This window comes from Streptopelia decaocto (assembly GCF_964273445.1).
Source record: "Streptopelia decaocto genome assembly, chromosome: 1".
NCBI lineage: Eukaryota > Metazoa > Chordata > Aves > Columbiformes > Columbidae > Streptopelia > Streptopelia decaocto.
This window is the reverse complement of record NC_138663.1, coordinates 64,875,124-64,895,329: the sequence shown is the minus strand read 5'-3', so window position 1 is coordinate 64,895,329 and position 20,206 is coordinate 64,875,124. Positions and strand designations below refer to the sequence as shown.

The window sequence follows — 20,206 nt, the reverse complement described above, 5'->3', positions numbered from 1 at the left end:
CGCTACAATGCTACCTATGTATTAAACACATAACAACAGAAAAGGTGGCAGCCTCTGACCAAATAGATTTTTTTACTGTATCCAGTTTTTGTTTCTTCACTCCTCTTCTGTGAGGAGACATGTCCTTCTTATTTGCTAGTCTTGCTAGTAAAGGTGAAAAAAGACAAACACAGTCAGTTGCACAGACATTAAGTACGATCATATATGTGCCTGACTGCAAAGAATCGGCACAGATAATCCAGCTCTGCAACTAGTTCTTGTGGTAAGAGCAAGGATTTACTCATTGAAAGGATAGCTGTAGGAATAAGGAGGCAAGTATGAGTCAGGGCTCATCTCCTAACATTTACAGAAAGTATGTGAAGAGGGTTAGAAAGACAAGGACTTGAATAACTAAACATACTGTTACTGTTGAGATTGGTTGCTCTAGTCAGCAAGTCCCTTTTTATACCTGTCCTTTTTATTGGCCATCTTCTGTTTTGGTTTGTTTAGTCTCCAGGGAGTCTATAGAGAAGAGGGGTGTGTGTTAGCTGGAGCAGCTGCTGCTGGTATAGTGCATGCCAGGGACAAGGCCAGCCTCCAAGAGCCTCTGAATTTCTGTGTGATACATTTTCTGAAGGAAAGGATCAGTTATCCCAGTTTTTTTGCAGGAGAAATGCAAGCACTGTGTAAGATAGCTCATCTATATCTGATGCAGCCTTGACAGAAGGGTATGCTAACAATGAGCAAGAGAGATTCAGGATGATTAGGACTGCTGATAAAGAAAACATCCACTACATGCCCTGCATCTCCTTACTGAGTATTAATGTGCTGCTCTGAAGCAAAACCCCCATATGGACCTTAGTGTTTGTCTTGGCTGGTGCTCATAAACTGATTCAAGACTAGTCACTTCAAAGAGTCTAAAAGTAACGCTGTTGAGCCAAGGCCTTTTGCTGCTTTGTTTTTCTAATTTTATAAATTCTCCAGCCAGTCTGGTGAGCTTGTTTCCAGTTCCTGCATGAAGAAAGCAGCTGCTGCTTCATGCTTTTTCCAGAGAAAACTACTAAAGGGAATGAGAGGTCCTGTGCTGTCTGGGATGCTCACAGCTACCACTGTTGTAGCTTCTTAAAGAATAAATCCCCACAAGCACCAGTCCATGAAGGACCAGCTGCTCTACAAAACCTGCCGAAGGTTTATCTTTTCAATTCAAAGACAATGACTTCAAATTCCTATTTGTATGAAACTGCACCATCTGTCAGTGTATGTGCTAATGTGGGTACGGATATTCCTCCAGGAATTTCAAATCTTTACAGCTCCCTGGAATATGCTGTTTTACTGATGAACCACATCTCCTTTTTCTTTCAGGAAACATTGCATCTCTCCTCTCATTAGCTAGGAAAGGACTAGTAATCCGAGAGCTAAGAATTTTCTACCGCTGTCCTCACCATCTCAGTCTAGGGAGGGCATATCAGTGGAACTACTCCCATGGATAAAGTAAAGCACATGTTCATATATTTTCTCAAATCCAGGTCTGCATGTGGAAAGGGAATCTTGGGGACTCCCTCCATGGAATTATGACTGTCAGAGGGACTATGGATCACAGGTCTATCCCATTCACCAAACACTGTCAGCAACTTTCTTTCCTGGGTGTTTTTGGCTGTTACTTGTAAAGCAGACTGTAACAACACCATCTGTCCTGCCTCAGATAGTTAGTTCAGTCCCTCCTTTGTGACTGCTACTTTACTCTGAATTCTTGCCATTCCTTAATGTCATTTTCATGTGGCAGAGTTCAGGCTTCTGTGCACTGTTTCAAACAAGTCTCACATTCAGTACAAGGCATATAATCCCATGTGATCCCAGGAAGAGCTGTGACCCTGTGAGTAATGGAAGTCATGACTGTCACCCATGGTTATTTCTTAGTCTCCATTTGCTGATGGATCTACACATCCTTTGTGTTTCTTTCCCCTGTAATATGCTTGCCCTTCTTTATTCCTCTTTAAGCTCCTCTCAGCCAGCATTTATCATGCATTTGATGCACTGATATCTCTTCTCAAACCTGCAAAATGACTCATTCATTTTTCTCCCTTTTTTACTACTCCATTTCCAGTACATTTATGCCTATAAACAGATCTGTGAGCAGTCTCTCCTTAAGTCACACTGGCTGCTTCATACTACTTGCATTCTTGTTTCTCACCACAACCAGAATTGTCACTCCTTTGTCAGGAATAGATGCTTGGTTCCAGCATTTTCATCAACTGAAATTTATGTCCAATGTATCCCCTTGAACCACAGAAACAAGGCTGGTTAATCTTGGAAATCTAATGTTTTTTGCACTTCTTCATTCTAGTACCTATAGAAATACTCACGTAGGTTACGTTCTGTCCTAGCATCATTCATCACATTGTTTTATTTCTCCAACTTATACAGAGAAAGCAAAGACACTCTGCACTGATACAAAAATGTCAGGAAAACTGGTTACAATCGAGTGGTCTTTTGCTCAGCACTGAAAAACGCTTCAGGTCCATCCAACAGACACAGGAATCATATTTAGTTAAAATCATATGGTCTGGGATGAAGTATAGTGGTATAAATTAGTAGTTCAGGTTGTTTAAATGTATACACGAGCCCATGGTGCAGGCAGCTGCCTCCATCTCATGGATGCCACACAATTGTCATTGTCATATGGCTCTTACTTTGCAGATGTTCTCTGCTGGTTTTGGCAGGTTCATAACCTAAGTAGTCACCTGTTTCCTCAGCTTCAGTATTAACCCTTTCTGTTTTGGAGGGATAGCACCTTCACATGGCGCATTTGCTGTCTGAGTTGTCCAGTGCAAAAGGAAGGGCTGTTTCCACCCACCACCCTGCCTTTGGTTGGAACAAGTGAAAAAGTGGTGTGAGAAAGTTAATATGCTTCAGATTCCGTGGGTGGGGAAAAATAAATACCTCATCCTACAAAAAGGAAGATTGAATTCTGCTTGTTGTAGGGTAAAAGATAGTGATCATGGAGAGAACTACAAATAGTCAGGGAAGAAAGTGTGTGAACTGAAAAATGAAAGAGAACTAAAAAACTGGAAGAACAATGTCTGGGGGGAAAAGAGAGAAACGAAACCTGAAGGGGAAGAAAACCACACCCAGATAATGAAGAGTGAGAACAGACAGAATGCCCTTAAAAGCAGAAAGAAAAAAAATAAATAAACTGAAGACCCTGAAAGAGGAAAGTATTAATAAAATGAAGAAATGATTGGACAAAAAATGATGCAAGGAAAAGAAAAACAGAAACAGAACTGAAAGGAAAAGTAAACATGGAAAGGGATTTTTAGAACATTAAAACTGATAGCTTTTAAACTAATTAACATATTTTTGTGCTTCTTCACTTTATTTAAGTTCCCTGGCAGACATCCCAGGTCGCCATACACAAACACATCAGTATCTCAGTCACAGAGCTTCCCTGTGTACTGTCTCATCAGAATAATTTGCAATAAAAGTTAAGTGCAATGTATTTTCCTACTTCTGCGGATTAATTTCAGCCCTGTTGCAAAATGCTTCAGCGTGTTTCTGCAGAATTGCTTCCCTTTTTCACTCCAAATTTTTTCTGGGTGATGTCTGAGTGCATTGAATATTCCTCTAGATCTTCTGTACAGTCAGTAGCCCAGCTGGAATTAATCTCAGCTGCTCCAAAAAGCCCAGCAGCCATCTGATCAGAAATCCCTGCCATCTCTGTAGCACACGACCAGACACTGTGCTGTATGGGTGCAGGCAGTTCAAGGCTCTCAAGGAACTGCTGAATCAGGCTCAACGGTTTTGGAAATACACCAGAAAAGGGAAAAAAAACAACTTTAATCCCTCATTAATGACGCCTCTGCTTTCTCTTTACTCTGACTACCTGCCTCCCAGGTGTTTCATGCATATTGCATAGCATGCATGTCATGTAGAGATTTGACCATATGGTTTTTCACATCCACAGGTCTAGGAGGAAGAATGAGCATCTTTTCTAAGGCCTTTCTGCAGAAGTAAATATTAGAAGTACTCTGTATCAGAGTAGCATATTTAGGTGACTTTGACATGAAGAAATACTTGGGATAATTATTCTGGACATAAACAATAAGGTCATTCCCGTCCTTTATAACCATCAGTGGGTTAGAACAGAGAGGCATCAAGTAGGCTTGCCCCTGGATGCTGCTTGCCAGACGGAATTTCTGTCTCCTTGTACATCTAAGAGAAAGAAGAGAACAGAGAGGCTAAGAAAGTAACTGAAGCTCTTGCAGCATGGTCTGTGCCACAGCACTCTCACAGCAGCTCGGCCTTGAGACTTTCTCATAGAACATGGAATGACATCTCACTAGCCTAGGCTCAAAGCAGCTGGTATGATATTCCAGGCCTGCAACTAAAACTAGTCAGGAGTCTCTGCTGCTGACGTGTTACAAGGCAGCAACATTGAAGGGAAGAGGAACCACATCCTGGTGTTCTTGAGTGCTGGCCCATGAAGTTAAACAGTACACCTGATATGCAGAGACTCATGCAATTGATCTTCCAATTAGTACAGCAAAAGAAATTTTGCAACAGAACTCTCAGGGATGAGGTTGATTTAGCAGCAATTTCCACAAATGAGGAGTCAGCAAGTGAATAACTGCCTTCTCTGTTATGTGAAAGTATGGGGAATCCTCTTTGATACTTCTAGATTTCACTGAGCTCCTCACCAGTTCCTGAGCGTGCGTGGGAGGGGAAGTCTGGCCGTTCCTGACACTTTGAAGGAGAAGAAAGTAGTGCCAGACTAAAGTTTTCTTATTGTGCATATGCTTATATTCTGAGATGGCATAGGCGTGACTCCATGTAAACAAGTCATGCAGTGTGAAAAACATTTGGTAGGTGAATGTGACAGAAGAAACTAGACAGATGATGAGAAATGGAACTTTGCAGTAAATCTTAGCTCATACCTCTAGTTGAATCTGGGTCAGGAAACATCAGTGTCTTCCTTCTGAACACTGGTTGACATACTCTACAAAGTCTACTGGTCTCTTTCCCATTTCCTCATGGAAAATGTATGTTGCAGAAAGGCATGAACAGAGTGGTTCTTGACCAGTTCCTTTGTTGGTATCCCCCAAAAGGAGGCCAAGAATGAAATGAGTATACAGAACAAACTTCCCTCTTCATGAAAAAACTTGTCCTTTCATATTGCAGTGGAAGAAATTTGTGAGGGACAAAAAGGCTTGTTTGATCTGCTTCTTCACGTGTTACATTTGTTGTTTAAATGCAGGATGTTCTCTTTCCTGGAGGACGAGACCAGCCATTTTCTGCACACAAACAGATCATCTAATTACTATATAGAATGTGTGAAATTTCTAACACTGATCAGCCAGAGCTATGCAATCCTACAGCTTCCTGAAGGATCAATAGGGAATTCAGTACACAGAAAAAACTATTAAAGAAGCTGTATAAGAGCTTGAATGAGAGAGGACCTGTTCCTTGACAGCAAACGTAACCAGAGAATTTGCATATTACTGCAACATTGTGACAGATTTATTTTCAGTCTGGCACTTGGGGGTTTTAATGTCGTTATAAATGATCAAAAATAATTATATGACTGCACAATGCAACAGTGTGGGAAGTACTGTATTAGCTATTACACTTAATTATTTAATACGGAAAATTATTCACACAGTGTTAAAAGCCCAGTGGGATGGTGAACTGGGGTCTCATTCGCAATGGCACCGACAGCGTCAGCAGCAGCCTGCAAAGGGAACAGTTCCAGGGAAAAGTGACTTGCTCTCACTCTCAGAAGAAAAATCCCAATCCTCTAGCACTTCATGTGAGGTTATTTTAAAGGGTCAAAAGTTTACACAGATGTGAATCTTCTGTTCACATAAGAATGATACCAGATAAGAGACTGTGATACAACCCCTTTTAAGGGCTGTTCATTATGTTAGGAAAGAACATTTCCACAGCCAAATGGTCACCTGGCTGAGGTCTAAGAGAAATGATTTCTCTATCATGCATCTGGCTTTTGTAGGCCCTTGGAAACTTCTGTTTTCTGCATTTCACAGAATGGTTGGAGTTGGAAGGGACCTCTGGAGGTCATCTAGTCCAACCCAATATTTCTGCTTACCGAACTGTAAAATCCTTAACAGCAAAACCCATCCTTTTGCTCCTTTCATAGAACTGTTTTATCTTGCTGGTTTGGTTTATTGCCTTCAAGAGTTATTTGTTGGCTCTCATCAAGACCTGCTTTTTCTAGACCTTGCAAGTCTTTGAGCATTTACAGCTTCTTCCTAATGGAATCTGACAGCAGAATTCTCACAGAATGCATTTTCTGATAAATTATCTGTTCAGACATTGCAAACTATCACATTCACTTTTCAGTTTTTTTGGTAAAACTGGTGTTGATTTTGTTTCTCTTTGCTGAGAACAAGTCTGGTTTCTGACCACAGGGCAGTAATTTTTAAATGATTGCAAAGTAATTACTGCTCATGACAAAAAGGGGCAAACTCCTCACAGAGTATCACTTTGCCACGACATACATGTAGGAAAGTAAGAAATGTTTATCTTATTTTTCTAGGTGGACAGCATATAAGAGAACTTTCTGTTACTCTGCCTCCATTTTCATGCACTTCTGTCAAGGAGGCCTCAGGCATTAACCTCCCTTCAAAGGCAGCTAAGAGCAATCCAGGCCAAAAATGACACCAGGGTCAGCTAGTCAAATCATCCAGTTTCAGCATGTTTTACTCTTATAATTTCCTCAGGCCTTCTCAGTGTGTTACTATGAAACACAATCTTTGCCACCCCTAAGAGATGCTTCCAGAATAAATTCTTCCACAATAAATGCTTCCACATTGCCTTTCCATGCCTCTTTCCCAGTCTTTGGAGGACCTGGGACCATAACATTGCACTTTGAGCTTTCCACATGGCTGAGCGCTTGTGGACTACCAGCCACTATACAGTAAATGAAATACAGCAAGGTGTAAAATAACTGCACCACCATGTAGGTAGGTATGGAAGGGCTCACAAGACAATCTGGAAAACACAGTTCTGGTTGCAAGATGTGGGAATGGGAATTCTCAGTTCACAGAACAGGTGTGATGAAGACTTTTCTAGGTTTGTCTCCTGGACATTGTCTAGTATCAGTGGGTGTGAAGAGCGTAAGAAAGGGTCTGTTGTGACACAAAAGGTTACATAGTTCCATTCTCTGTAAATGTTTAAGTCAATCAAATATTGGCTTGAGGACATTGGTTCAGGCAGTGGTTTTCTTTTTTCCTCTTTTTTCCTGTGATGGAGGTATTTGTCCACTAGAAGCACAGGTGAGACCTGTAGTTTGCTTTAGGACCTACAGGATCTCAAACAATAATCAGAAGGTTGTCACTTTTAACCTCGGTTATCAAGCTACCTGAGTTTTGTATCAGTGACCTAGAAATAAATATTTGGGGTGTTTTTTCCAAATCACAGAGCCATTAAAGTCCTCCAGTTCCTTTGTTTCTGTCAAGCAGAGTGTCCAGCATGTTCCAGTTAGGTCCTCAGACCCCAAGGGACACCACTCTGCTTTCACCAACATCCTCATTGTGAGAGGGAGCATGAAGCAGAGTGAGAGATGGTAAAGGAAAACATCAAAGTTATTGAGCACCTAACTTGTTCTATAAATTTGTCTTGTTTTCTTATGGAACAAGCAAAGAGAGGTGGGAGCCTTCTTTGGAAGTGACCAGACCTTTCGGAACAGTCTGGGGAGCTGAAAAGCTCCTCTGCTCACTCCCAGTCTGCAGAAAGATGTGACAGAGGACAGGGGAGCCTTATACAATTCCATGCAGCAGTGACTCATTACAGAGACTGGTAGGTGAACTGCAGGGAGTCTGTGTCTCAGAATTAATCCATCAATGGATGAGAGCTGATAGATAGTATGCAAATAGATGCTGTTTTCCTGCAGCCTGTCAGGAGCTCCAAGCAGCTGCATCCTCCACTTTATTCCTTCTCTGTTAGGGTCTGCTAATTTCCCTGATTGCTGTTATGGCTAAATGATATCTTAGCATAACAGAATTTGCATCTGATACAAATCTACATTTGGTGTCAGGAACTATTGTAGCTTTGTAAGGTTGCTCAGGATACAGGAAAATCGTTTAAATCTGCTGTGAGAAGGTATGCTAAGAGTCACAGTACTGTGTAAATGTCATTTTATTCAACACTGTTTTCCAATGAAACTGTCCCTTTCGCAAAAATACTTTCAGGGAAAGCCTCTTTTAAAAAAGTCTGAGAACTGACTCTCACAGCTCCAAATAGCCTGCAGCATTTTCAGAAGTGAATTCACATACTAAGCAACCATCAACCACACTAGTAGCTCATCTCATTTTGCAAATCCCCAACAAAATCTGCTTTGGTGCCCTTTACAATCAGCAGGCAATTTTTGCTAAGAAATCACACTGAATATCAGAGTATCAGCTCCTTTCACTTCTTCCTATGTACTCTTTCCAGCTGATGAAGGTTGGTGCTTCTTTTTTGTTGTTTTGACATGCAGGTTTATTTCAGATAAGTGCTAGCAAGGTTCTTCTGTAGTTTGCTTTCCTTTTAGACTGTGTAGTTATCTATATGTCTTATTTTCTCCTCCTTGATGCATCATTTCTGTATTCACACATACATACATACATGTGTGCATGCATGTCTTTCCCTTCCCTCCTATGACATTGCAGCGTCTTCTACTGGAGGCCATCTAATCGACATTCATATCCCACCCACTTAATAGCCTTGACCCTTGCTGTGCTCTTCTCTGTAGAGGCTTTTCTCTCAGATGAGTTTGTAATTTTTGCCAGCTACTTCATAAGAGCTAAAAATGAAAACCTGGGACTAAGCAGATAAATAACTGCACCCCAAGCAACACACAAGTGACCCTGCAGCTCCCACAGGGCTGGATGCTCAAAACCCAGCTGGTACCATGACTCAACAACACCCTTCCGCTGAGGATTTCTGTGCTTCAGCACAGATCCATAGCTCTCCAGCCACCACACATTCTTACTGTGGGCCCCAGGTAACTCTGAGCTCAGACAATTTTCCTTGCTGTTAACGAGGCTTCTTAGATGCTGCTTTTAGGATCTTATATTCACAAAAACTAAAAGAAATGTTCCCCAGGGGTTTCAGTGGCTCCATGGGTATCAAAACAAACCCCGGCTTCTTTTATAATTAATCTCAACAACTAGGAAACCTACAAATTATTGGCATTTACTCATTCTGAAATGCTACAGTGTCTGCTCCCCTGAACAAATGAGATTCCATTCCAGTCAGCTACTGCATATTTATGCTCAGCCTTTCATTAACTTATTGATCATGTGATGATACACTATCCTTTGCTACCTTTGGGGAAATAAAAAAATGGGGAAAAAATGTGCTCTAATGGTGGGACTATTTCATGCTTCTTGAATATTCAGTCCAATCCTCCTGGTCTCTTTCTGTCCTCCTTTCTCCCCAAAAGCTTCATGGATCTCCAAAGACATCCCACAAGAGAGGGTGACTACCATTCCCCAGTAAGCCCCTGAGGCTGCCATTATGTGACACGTAGTTATACAGCTGAATCAGGGTCAAACGTCTCCCTTTAAGGGTAAAATATGGTATTACACTCTAAATTCCTGTACTGAAAAAACAAACAGTGCCATCAATTCATTTCCAGTCAGACCTCCACCCCCTTGGGAAAAGCATACAGAACTTTCTGGTGGGAAAAATAGTTTGGAAATACAACCTCTTTATTAGAGTGAAGGCCCTTCCTTCATTCAGCTTGTCTTTCATTAGCCACCCTGGTACACTCCAGTGAGGAATGTGGCTTGAAGAGGTACTTGAGGTCGCCAGAGACGAGTCCCCAAGGGGTGTAGTTCACTCCCAGTATGTACTCATAACTCCTGACAAGATTATGAGGTCTGATCCAAAGCTTAGTGACAACATGGGTGTTTGTAGGTAAATGTCTCTAAGGAGGGTGGCTTTTTAAGGAAGGATTCCATTACCTCTCACACAAATGAAGCATTCATGTTCTCTGTTCTCTTTGAGCTCACTTACTGTGAATAATATCTTCCTGTTTTTCACCCTTCTGTTTGAAAGACAGAGGGAGCAGGTGAGGAGGAAAGGAAGGTTTTTAAATTCATGTGTTTCCTTAATCCAACACTGGCATATTGGATGTGGGGTTGAGTAAAACTGCATTCATATCCATGCTTCCTCTCTCTCACTCATCTAAGAGGTACTGGAGGAAGAGAAGAGCCCTCTGAGTCCACCTTACAGCCACACAATAACGTACCATGATGACACTCTTTCTGTGATCCCGGAGCAGGCCAACCCATGACTTTCAAGCAAGGAGCTGGCTGATGAGACTCAGCAGAGCCAAGCAACTCCCCAGAAGTTAGAAGAGTGACTCCAGATATGCTGTGGTGTCACAAAGGTCCAAAGCAGCAATTTGTGATAGCGATGAAAAAGGGTCCTTTTCTTTCCAGGCCTAAGTCTCTCCTGAGATGTGTCAACTGTGTCAGTGCAGTGTCCTTGCTTCCAGTGAGGTTGCATTACTGCAATGGGGAGCAAAGTTTAATTCACTGGCTTCAGTTTTCACCTGGATTTTGTACCAAAAGCAAATGCTATTTTACCAACAGTAATAACTTTGGGCTCTATGTCTGGAGTTGCTCAGTAAAAAGAAATTGTGAATTTGGTTACACCAAAAACATTCTTGCAGTATGATGCCAATCATAGTAAACAACCGCCTATCCATCATCAGAGATTTAAAAATAGTCATAATTTTCATGGGCAAAACCTGAACAACATTTTTTTGCATCTTTACCCTTACAGCTGCCCAAAAGCAAACTCCTTTTTTGGTGTTTTCTTGGAGGCTTGTTTGGGTTCCTACTAAAATCCTTAATAGTTCCTAAACTATGCAATTTGAAAAGGAAATGGAAGATAGCCATGCTATTGAATGCATGTGTTCATCTGGCATGTGAGCAGTGCCATTGCCTTCAGCAGGACTGTGCACATGAACCGGGGCAGGAGGATTGGGTCTGTCATCTTCTACTCTGTTCTCTTTGGTCCTGCGAGTGTACTCTCTGCCAAGGTCGCATCAGGCTGCAAAGGCACTTTTTGCAACTCTGTATGATCTGTGTCTGTCCTTTATTTATTCAAAATGTGTTTGCCTCTACAATTTAATCTGCTGTTCTCTCCCTCCCCTTCCTCTTGGTGAAGTCTAATTACAGTTTTATTCCAGGTCCATCTGGTTGCTAACGCTGGACATCACCACTGAATTCATTCTAATATTTGCTGTGTATTTTCTAGGCTGGACGCTGAATAATAATATTCTCTGAATTTGCTTTTGCTCCTGTTTCCTTCCTCCCTGTTGTAGCTAATTGTGTAGCTATGAGATTATTTTTCCTCCCAGTGTAGATCTGCTAAGAGTTGCCTATTTCAGGCTGCAGAATAAAGGTTGGGGTTTTTTCTACTTTTGAGAAGAAGATTTTGAAGTCCACTTCACCAGCTCCCTTCACTGGTGTGGAACCAGCTAGACAGTGGCTTTGTCTGCTTCATCTCTTTTTTTTTAATCTGCCCCAAACATAATGCAGTTTATAACTGTGAGTCTCTAAGCATTCTGGAGGCAGTGTTTCAGCATTTAGAAAGACACTTTTTACCAGTGCCTGCTCCATGTGATGGCTGAACCCACAGTATTTCAGGTTCCCAAGCCTGGCTTGTGCAGTGCCAGTGCTGGGATTTTAATTTATTTTTTTTTCTTTTCTTCTTTTCGCTTTCTGCAGCACTGCCTGGGAACACAGACTCACACTTTACCCATGACCTGACTCTCTGGCTAAGAATAGCAGTCACATTGCAACTTGGGTTCAGTCTCACTGGAGACATGTTGCAGCTGGGAAACAAGGAGGTCAGATTAGCCCATGCTCACAAAACCAAACACATAAAAGGAGTACAGAGAATTTCGTATGCTCGCCTCCTTTTAGGACTGCAGAACAAGGGGAAGAGGTTGGCACCAGTGTTCCATGAGCCAACATAAGTTCTTTACTCATGATATTGACTTGGGCAGGAAGTTTACATACGGAAGCTCACCTCCTGGGCTGAATGGGACTTTCTCCAAAAGGGTCCTGTATACTTACAGCCCATCCAGCCAAAAATCATGCAGGATGGGGACAGCAGGCAGTATTGATTAGCATCTCCTGAGCCCTGCTGAGGACAATGAGATGTTTGAGATTGCCCCCGAAGTAATTCTGCACAGCAAAGTGAAGGTATGAGTTTAGCACATGCTAGTGGATCTACCATAGCTTGTCCTAGACAGCTGGTGTGGCAGTGATGCTATGGCGCAATCTTTAGCATAAGTGAGCAACACGCCTCTCCCTGAGCACATGCTAAAGCCAACTTCACTCTCATTCTTACCCCTTCTTGGTGGGAAGCACCAGCACATGCTACATTCATACATTCATTTTGCAGTGCAGTCGTGCTTTCAGAGTAACAAACACGCCAGTCCTGCTCTGTAGTTTTAAGACAGGAGCTAAGGCATTAGTAATAGAACCTCTTAGGCTGCTGACTGTTGTAATACTCATTGTGACTGGGTAAGGATAAAGGTGACAACCAGTGAGGTTTAAATAGCACATCCACAGTTTGACTGTGCCCTCTGCTCTATCGTGATGCAGCAGCCAGCTGTTCCCAGCACCAGCACAGAACATTACATCTGGTACATGGACTGGAGTGTTGATATCCACACCAACAGAAGCACAGCAGTTTTTTGAGAGAACCCTTCCCCCAGCCAAATCTAAGCTAAGTGGGGAAGGGTGCTGTGTTGCTAGGAATTGGAGATGTCTGGAGGAGCTTGTCCTGGAAGCCCCTACTCCTGTGAGTAGCCACACTCAGAGTGATCCTTCTCTTCACCCCCCATCCCAGAGTCAGAGGGGAGGTCTGGCTGCTCTGGGACCATATTAGCTGGGTAGGGTCTGCTCACACACGTCAGGGATCCCAGGACTAGGCTACAGCTTGAGACACAACAAGCAGACTTAAGAGGAAAACCCCTTGAGGTATCAGGGCAGTAATTCTAATGGTAATTTTGAACTGTTTTTGTCTGTCTAACATTCCTTTTTAATCCCCATCCTGCCTGCCCCTTCCTTATGTAGGGTTACTTTAGTGATCCTTGGAATGTTTTTGACTTCCTCATCGTAATTGGCAGCATTATAGACGTCATTCTCAGTGAAACTAATGTGAGTATTACTCTACCCTCCCCAGGATACCACCACCTCCTCCTCCTCTGCTGTTCCTTCTCTCTTTCTCACTTTCTTTCTCTCTCTTTCTTTTTTTTTTTTCTGATTTTTTTCCCTTTAGTCATGCTTTTATTGAACTTGCCGTCGTCCTTCTCCTTCTCCCAGGGAAAAAAAAAGGAGGGGGGGAAATGCCTCCTTCTTTTTCACTTGTCATAGCTCGCCCCAAGGCTGTGACTGGTGAAAGCGCACAGAGTTTGGGGTGTGTGTGCTTTTTTTCCCTCCAAAAGGTAGACATGCTTGAGTGTAACTTTTTGACTAACCAGGCTTTTGTTGATACCCTCCATCATGTGAAACGTTACAGAGGTTTTGAGCAACCAATACTGTAGAGTGGTAAGAGACTATTTAATATGCCCACGTAACCTCTTTCTTTTCTTATTTTTTTCCTCTTCTCTCCCTCTTTCATGCTTTGTTTTGTTTTGTTTTGATTTTTTGTTTTATTTTATTTTACTTTTTACTTTTTTCCCTCTTTTCTCCCTTTCACTCTCTCTCTCCCTCCTCTCTCTCATTCTTTCTTTCTCTTCCTTTCTCTCTCTCTCTTTCCTTGGCTTCTCTGCCACATGCAGCACTATTTCTGTGATGCATGGAATACATTTGACGCCTTGATTGTTGTGGGTAGCATTGTTGATATAGCAATCACCGAGGTGAACGTAAGTAGCTGGCGTCTGTCCATGATCGTGCCTGCTCTAACATTCATTTGTCTTTCCCGGGTTCTTTTTTTCCCCCCCGCCTCCCCTTTCCTCCTTTCTTTTGAGTTTGTTTTCAGAGCTTTTCATTTAGTTTTGAAGTTCTCTCTTTTGATTTGTTTTGTTTTCTTTTTATTCTAATTTTTGGAACGACTTAAAGGACTTTTTGACTGTTGCATCATTTTCTTCCCTTCATAATCCGCCTGGCATGAATTAAACTGTATAGCAGGAAAAGTGATGGGAAATGTGGAGTGTAAGTGAAAAGGCTATTTGTACCATGGGAAGCTGCTAGAATAGTTCCAGGCCAGCACTTTGGCCTACCCAGTGTTATGCTTTGCTTCCCATGGCAGTTCAGTACTCTCCACCACACAGAGATCTAAAGGTCAGTTCTTTCGAGGTGGAACTGCGGGAACCAAACCAGGAATCCTCCCTGTGCCTCCTCACTCAGGCTTCCTCCAAAAGATATAAAGACCAAATCATCTCTGTTTAGAGGAACCTGCTCCTAATGTTTAGCTTCTAATTTGAAAAAAAAAAAAAAATATGTAGATCAAATGAAAACAAACCAAAAAGCCCCAAGAAAAACAAAGCGCCAGAGTTTCAACCCAGTTTTTTGGGTTTGCGACCAAGGTTGCTCTATCTTACAAATCCCACCAGCACAATTGACATTGATTGGCCCCACTGGTGCCCATCTCAGCAGACAGGTAAAGGATCGAATGAGCCACCGAGACTGAAATGAGCAGCTGGTGTTCAAGGAATAAATCACTTCAGACAAACTTTTTCCTCTGTCTTTTTTTAGAGGTGTATGGATATAGAATTACAGGATAAAGAGCCAAAGGACAGGCAGGAAGCACACGGATTCCCAAAAGAAAGACTACAAAGGACCCACTGAGTTTCTGAGCATGGCCAAAAATTGCACTACAAAATGCAGCTTAGTGAGACCAAGAAAACAGAAAGATTGAAAGAAAACTGCTGTAAATATGTTAACAAAGAGCACATGAATAATGAATTTGGAAAATTATGTGGCTATTCAATAAACATTCCAGCTTGGTATTGTTCTGTACTGTAGAGGCAATCCATTGCAAGCAGAAAAGTGACAGCATAGTTTTCACTCCGTGCTGTGTTTAGGAAAAAATGTAGGCAATATTTTGAAAAAAATCAAAATGCCTTACTTTGAACTTTCTAAACAAAACATTTTCATATCACATTTCTATTTTAATTTCTCCTTCTTTTTTAAAAAAAATTCTGAAACAGGGACATTCATCCATGTTGCAATATTTTAATTTAGAATAAATGAAATATTTTATACTAGCCCATTTTCTTTGGTTTTTGAGAGAATAAAAAATAGTTTCTAACCAAAAATGAACTTTTGTTTTACATCTCTTGAATGTCCTGCTTTCTGGACACAAAAAAAATGTTTGCTAGAATTTACCCTAGAATTTGGTAAACCATTTTGGTTACACTTTTACTAGAGAGATATTCGGATTGAGCTGACTTTGTAGAGCAAGGCTACAGTGATCAGCAGGCTGAAGTTGATAATTTTAAAGAATGAAGTGAAAACCTTTCTTTATGCCACCCTTGTCAGAAGAAAACCAAATGGGGAACCTGGCAATAGCCTTCAGATTGTGAAAAAGTTAAATGCCCCTCCTTAGAGGTAGAACTGTACATGGTAATTGAGGAAATAAGTACAGTTAACTGGAGGTGAATTACACTAAACATCAACAAGACTTTTCTGACTGATGTGTTTGAATCCATACAAAAGTCTTTCAAGCAGAAAGGAGAGAAATTCTTGAGTTTTGATAAATATATGGAGGTCTATCATAGTCAGAAACCCTGTACTGGAGGGGAAAATCTAATGGATCCTTTTGAAGAAATTTACAGTAGTTTCCTTTAAATTAAAGAACTTTTTACATCATGGTTTAAGACACTTTGATATACATCTTATTAACTTTAGTCATCTAAGAGGAAGACAGATAGTCACCCAGGCTTCCTCTTAGTGGAAAGAAACAAATTCCTCCCCGTACCAACTGATGCCTCTCTGTGCACATCTCTGACAGGGGAAATGAATTGCTCTTTGGAGGTGCCCATCCAGTGACCGGAGAGTGTCTAGGTTTGTTAGGTTTGTCTAGACACCCAGCTCTCAGATGCTAAATTTAAGCAGGATAAATCGCATTCGTTCTCAGCATGTTGTCGAGAAGGTCACGCTGCTGTTAATTGTGCTGTGTTTAGATCTTCAGTCTCCAGGGTTATCCATACTGGCGTGTTTAATTACCACTGACAAGGCTCCCTCTCCTTTCCATTCCCTGTCTAAATTCAAGTTTGTGTTGGCCAAGGCCCAGAAGCCAGTTTTTGGTTGCAGAAGTCTATGAAAAATGAGGGCTTGCCTCTGCCCAAACAGCCATCACCTGTCTTAGTTGAGGAGGCAGCAGGAGCAACCCTGACTCTTTTAGTCAGGGTTATGAACAGCATTTTGTGATGGTCCCGCTGTTTCCTCTAAAGAATCCTTTCCTTCTATACAGTTTTTACAGATTTCTGCACACATCTTTTTGTTACCTGGCATGTTTAAATCTTCTCTTTTTATCTAGGCAAGTCCTTTGCTACTAGTTTCCTAATGTTTGTTACTAAAAACTTGCACAATCTTTTGATGCACTCGTAAATGAGCAGCAGCTATGAATGGAGTTTGTTCTGAAATGTTCTGAAATCCCTTTGCACTTATAACCCTTATTGAATAAGAGAATGTTTTGTATGTTGGTTTGTCCTGTCAGATTCCCTTCCTGCTAGCAGCACTTGATACATTACATCTGTAGCAGATGGGCTTTGGAAATAGCAGCCCATCTTGGATGGACAGTTGTCACCTTACCAAGCAGTGTGAGGCAGTTTGTCAGATACACTTCTCCCTTTCTCCTCAGGAGATTGTTGCTTTCTTGCTGTTTGTGGGTTTGAGCAAACCCTGCCTTGTGTTTCTGTACACTGTCTTGTCTTGTTCCAAGAGACCTGAAGTCTGAAAAAGAAAGAAGAAATAAACCCTAAAATGCCAATAAACTCCAATACTTGGAGATGTTTAGCCTGGTCAGGTGCAGGTAAGATGTTTCTGCCCAACTCCTTAGAAGCTGAAGAACATTTGTGGTAGGGTCTTAGAAGGTGCTGCTCTTGGGGCTAAGGGACAGTTGTCATTGTGGTCAATTAGGGAAGCTGGAGACACCTGGCACAGGTTAATTGGACATGTGGCCATAGACATGTAAGCCTGAAATCTCTGTGAGGTTCACCAGATGCCAGCACTCAGGGGAAGCACACTCAGCAAGTGCTGAGCTGCAATAGCCATAGTTGTGGTGGGAACCCTGACTGACAGGCTCCACTGTGTGCATGTAGGTATGTGCTTGCATTCATTTGTGCAGTTCCTCATGCTCTGTTTTTTTCCTTTGGACAATTATTTTTGTTTCTTGGAAAGGAATTTCCCAGACCAAAACCTTCGTTAAGATAGATGTGAGCGTGTATGGGTGGGCTTTTGTGTGTGCGCTCCATTGGTTGTAGTATATGTTCTTGAACATGTTTGGATACTTGCATATGGGCTACAAATCTACGGGACATGAATCCCTGTGTGGAGGAAAGAGAGTGTGTATGGGCACATACATATTTCATACATATCTGTGTTGTGAATGGTTGTTGATGGAGACACATGGGTTGTTGTGCATGTAACTGAGTCTATGAACAAGTTTTCTGAGCCAATGTGGGTACTTTACTGTGCAAGTTTGAGCTGCTTATGGGTGGGTGTTTATATCTGAGAGTTTCCTGTATGCGGGCATGTTCATCTGCATGCCTGTGGGTGAGTGGACACTTGCATGTCAAGCTCAGCATATTTTTGTTAGCATCGCTGTGCATTCAAAAGTAGTGAGAAGGCATGTACTCATGCGGTGGGCCTCCAGGTTGCTTTCAGCATTTCTGAGTCCTTTGGGAAACCTCCACTTAAAACACCTCCATGGTGCTGAGATACAGCAATTGATAAATCCAATTGCATCACATTCGTTCCACTTGCTTACTGTAACTTGGGAACATCTCGCAGGTCCCCCCGGCCATCTCCACAGACACATGGACATGAATCTCACACCCCTGAACAAGTGCAAGGGGCACAGGGCAGTTTAAAATCCTGAGGGATTGAGAACTTCAGAGAGTGGCACAGTTTCTGCCAAATTTACTTTTCAATCCCCTTGCTTTCAGTCTGAATTTTCAGAGATTTGTTTCTCAGTAAGTGTTACAAAACTAGCTTCCTAGCCACAAAATGAAGGGTTTTTTCAAAATTTTCTGGAAATATTCAATGTTCCTCTTTTGGGTTACTGTTAAGCCACTTCTTAAGTAACTAAAGAGGGATGGGAAAACATTTTATTGAAAAAAAGAATTTCCAAGGCAGACACCACATCTACCATGTGTCAATTCTATTTAAGTGCTAAGACCAAGAATGACTCTTGGGGAATAAGAGAAAAGACTCTGTAATACATGGGGCCTGAGAGGTAGGGCCTGTGTTTTGTATTCCTTGGATTTTCACTAGATCCCTATAGCTCAGTCTCCCCATCAGTATATTGGAGGTTATTATTATTCCCTACATTAAGAAAGTATTGTCATTAGTGTTTACAAGACACTTTAAGTTCATTAGGAAAAAAATCAAGTTGGCAAAAATTATTACTATCTATAATAATAATAGTAAATAAAATGTTATAGGAGTTTAACAAAAGCCAACAAATTTGGAATATACCAACCCAGAAGCAGCCCCAGGCACAGGCTTGCATTTCCTTCCTTTCCACATCAGCAGACACAACCTGGAGTTGAGCACTGTGAAGGTGACTGACAGCCTGCTGTCCCCTCCTCCAGGAAAATAAAGTTGTTCATGACTATTTGTTGTGCTGTATCAAAGGGAGAAATCAAGTTCAATTCGGTCTCTGTGCTACAGTGCCCAAAGTGACAAAAGGAAAATGGTCAGATCCTGAGTCACTGGGAAAGCTGCTAATGTAACATCCTTCCTCTCAGTCGGAGAGAAAAGCTGACACCTCTCTGGTCCCCAGGATCCTTTTTTCCTTCAGTCTTTCCCAGTGTAAGACTAAGGATTCACTGTGGCTGAGTCTTTGCCACCAAAGTGATGCTCACAGCAGTGCCTGCTCAGCTGGAGCAGTTGGCCAGCTGGAAGGTTGGCCCCATCCAGCTGCAGTGGGCAGATGTGTGAGGGTGATGGAGACAGGCTCAGGTGGGAGCATGTGTGTCTGCAGAGCACCGGTGTAGGTACCAGTGACAGTGGGGATGTCATGTGTTTGATTCTGTCTGTCTAGAAAGGATGTCAGGGAGGGTGGGTTTACACCTACTTGTGAGCCTGACGAGGGATCCTGCTGGTGCCTCTGAGTGTGTCTGCATGTGCGGGTACCCCTGTGTTCATCAGCTGTGTCTGGGAGTGCATGAGGATGACTGAGCAAAACCATCTGGATGGTATCCATCCCACCTGTTCTACTCAGTGACTGTACTTGTGTGTCTGAATGTGTCTGTGAACACTGCAGGAGGTAAAGAAGAGGAGGAGGTACCTGTGACAGGTATGCAACACGATACAGCAGATGTGACAAGCCAGGGGTGTGTGCATGGATACATGATGTCAGCTATCAGGGACAGAGAACTGATGACTTGCAGGCTTTTTTGAAATAATGGAATATTTCCCTGAATAAGTTGCCCTTGTGTTGTTGCAGTATATGTTTTTCTAAGAGTGAGTGTTGTGACTGGTCCAAGGGTTGATGGAAATGGTGAGGGTTTTTTAATGGGAGAGGTAACAGGAGGAGAAAAAAGGAAAGTACAGCATTGCATGTGATCTGACCCACGGTAGCCTCTGGGATACCTAGGTGCTTCAGGAAGTAGCACTCCTATGAAGAAGGTCAGGGGAGGCCCAAAACCCATCTTGCTGCATTCCTTCCACTATAAAAGGTTGGTCAGGTCTGTTGTACTCCAGCCTGCTGTGTAGTGGTTTGGTGTTTGTCTATCAGATACTCAGGAAAGCCGAGTACTTTATATCTTGCACTTCTGAAAAGTTTTCCAAACTCCAGTAGGAAGTCAGCAGAGGGTTGCAGTTTGGTTGATTCCTAAGTAAGTTCAGGAAGGCCAGAGAGATACCAAAGCATTCAGCTCCCAAGAATACTTGGAGACCTGTGCAGTGATTTCTCCTTTAGTCTTTTTTTATTTCTCAAGTTAAGTAACTCAGGCTTAAACCAGGCGCATGGGGCCTTTCCTTACAGTCATCTTGCTTTTGGTGTCAAGAAGCTTCATATGATTTGTCATGGG

The 20,206-nt window shown here is 42.1% G+C and overlaps 1 protein-coding gene across 20 annotated transcripts in view; it reads left to right on the top strand.

Annotated features, from left to right (window-relative positions):
* Window positions 1–20,206, top strand: part of CACNA1C (calcium voltage-gated channel subunit alpha1 C) — a 490,018-nt gene that overhangs the window by 417,149 nt on the left and 52,663 nt on the right. For 9 of the 20 annotated variants that reach the window (XM_082047666.1, XM_082047657.1, XM_082047664.1 and 6 more), the window contains one exon: window positions 13,784–13,867. In XM_082047666.1, coding sequence (XP_081903792.1) covers window positions 13,784–13,867 — 84 coding nt within the window. Of the gene's footprint in view, window positions 1–13,076; window positions 13,161–13,783; window positions 13,868–20,206 lie in introns of all 20 variants that reach the window. The other 11 variants (XM_082047656.1, XM_082047660.1, XM_082047675.1 and 8 more) reach the window with 3 other exon arrangements.